General features: G+C 38.4%; 1 protein-coding gene across 1 annotated transcript in view; it reads right to left on the bottom strand.

Annotated features, from left to right (window-relative positions):
* Nucleotides 1-2,333, bottom strand: part of CPQ (carboxypeptidase Q) — a 298,177-nt gene that overhangs the window by 80,319 nt on the left and 215,525 nt on the right. The window contains exon 6 of the mRNA XM_005879253.2: nt 1,694-1,895. Within this exon, the coding sequence (XP_005879315.1) occupies nt 1,694-1,895 (202 nt within the window). The remainder of the gene's footprint in view (nt 1-1,693; nt 1,896-2,333) is intronic.

Raw genomic sequence — 2,333 nt, 5'->3', positions numbered from 1 at the left:
CCCCCTCCGCAGGCTGCCCGCTGGGCTGGGCTGGGCGAGCATCTCTCCGAAAGGCTCACCCTCCAGCACGACCAGGAGCCTGTGGAGCCCAGAGGCCTTGGAGGGGCCCCTCTGCCTCCCCTGGGGTCTGGCTTTTACCTGAGCCTCTTCCCGAAACTACTAGCCATTCTTTTAACCACCCTGAAGCCCTCTCCCATGCACTGGGCCAAATGAAACAATAAAGCTTTTTGCAGCAAAAAAAACACAAACCAAGACAAAAACCATACAAAAACCACTGGAGAGAATTTGGGTATTAGAATAAAGGATAGCTCCTTCTACCTTTAATTATGAAAGATTTTTATAAACCTTAAAATCTAAGATATGCTTTAAAAATCTACAATATATCAATAATAATTTTTTTAAATATTGCAGATCCATCAAGTATGCTGTTGGTGGAACCTACTTTGCAGGCTGAAGGAAAAAAGCTGGAGTGGGTGGATATAGAGACACTTTTGTTTATTTTAACCTGTGAAATGTTTTGTAGCCACAGAAATGGTTCTGGAAACAGTAATGTTAAGACTATTTAAAAAGCTGAACTTACAACTTGATAATACAAACACAGAATAATTTGCAAATCTTTAACCATGTTTTTGGTTATGTAAATAATGGTGTTAAGGGAACAACCTCAGGTCAGAAATACTTAGCATCATCAATAACCCTTTCCCATGGCCAGTGTAGGGCAAATTTGTGAAGTAGTAGACATTTGTCTTCAAGATTGTTCCACTTTCTAGTCCTATAACCTCCTCAGGCCTACTCCTGCTACATAATTTCATCCCTGCCCAGGACTTTTTTTTAAAAAGATCAATCTGATAAGTCACTGAGAAGGGTAAATTAGTTTCTGTTCAAGCTCATACATGAGTCTTTGCATTAGAACAGCAATTTTCAACCTTTTTCATCTCATGGCACATATAAACTAATAAAATTCTGCGGCATACCAAAAAAATATTTTTTTTGCCAATCTGACAAAAATAGGTATAATTTTGATTCATTCACATCAGATGGCTATTATTGTGTTGCCTGTTGTCATTTTTTTTTATTTGACATTCTAAGGGAAAAGAGGTCCTTGATCCTGACTACATACTCAGGTATTGTATGTTTTAAAAATTATTGTGGCACACTGGTTGAAATATGCTACATTAGAAAAAAATCAGCAGGAAATATCCCACTCTCAAAGAATAAATCTCTAATGGTAAAATTTCTGAAACCATTGTATTTGGGCAAGGAATTATTTGGGTCAGAGAAGATTTCCTAGCACAGGACTAGAGCTAGAAGTATATTAGTAGAAATAATTGTTTTCTATTCCATTTCTCAAATTTTGATTGTGAAATCACTTTTACTACAATCACGAAAGATACATATTAAAAAGAGAGGGAGAGAGAGAGATATTTCTAGGCCCAATTCCAGAATCATTAAGTCATAATCTCTGGCAGTGAGAAACTTATAATTTAGAAAGAGAAGACATATGGGTAAACAAATACAAGTGAGTATTATCATCCCAAGTTTGGAAATGACCAGATTATACCTTATAGACAAAAAGCTTAGAGTATCCACACATTTAATGGCCTATCTGTATTCACTGTGGTGTGTAAGAATAGAAACTTATTTTAAATTATAGCAGCATCTAAGGAACCCCAACATTATCACTTGGTCTTACCAGGCACTCCATCTTGGATCCAGAAGTTGATGTCTGTCCCTTCGCCAGCACTGAAGACCTGTGTGACGTTGATGGGCTGCAGCAGGCTCATGACCTCCTTCATGATGGCTCTGGCCTTTTCGCTGCCAGTGAATTGCAGCCCAGAGGGTAAGAAGGTTCCCGCATCAGACTCCATCACCAGGCTGTAGTTGGAAATATTTGCCTAAACAAAGACAAAAGTGTTTGATTTATTTCTGTTGCTTGTTTACTCTCTCCTTGGGAACTATCAACAACAATAATCAAACACTTTATCTCTTCGCCAGTTCTTGCCAAAACACATCTTCCTCTGCCTGACTGAGGGTCTGGTCTGTGTATTACCTAACTATTCTGAGATGCACAATTACTCATCCTGGGATTTGCCAAACTCGAGTTGACACGGAAGGATTAAAAAATATAATAAACAGGAATGTAAAGCCCCATATTAAAATTATTCAATTATTTTTACTAGCCGTAATATTCTTTCAACTAATTTTCTTAAGTGCCTACTGCATACCAGGATGCAATTCCCCCCTATATGGTGAGGGATCTCCAGATAGCATTAGCGATGCAACTATTATTGGAGAATTGCGAGGATTTCCCTTCTCTGTTGCCAGTGAGAGTC

This window comes from Myotis brandtii, unplaced genomic scaffold (genome assembly GCF_000412655.1).
Source record: "Myotis brandtii unplaced genomic scaffold, ASM41265v1 scaffold59, whole genome shotgun sequence".
Lineage (NCBI taxonomy): Eukaryota > Metazoa > Chordata > Mammalia > Chiroptera > Vespertilionidae > Myotis > Myotis brandtii.
Note: the sequence above shows the minus strand (reverse complement) of the source record. Positions and strands in the feature narration are given on the sequence as shown.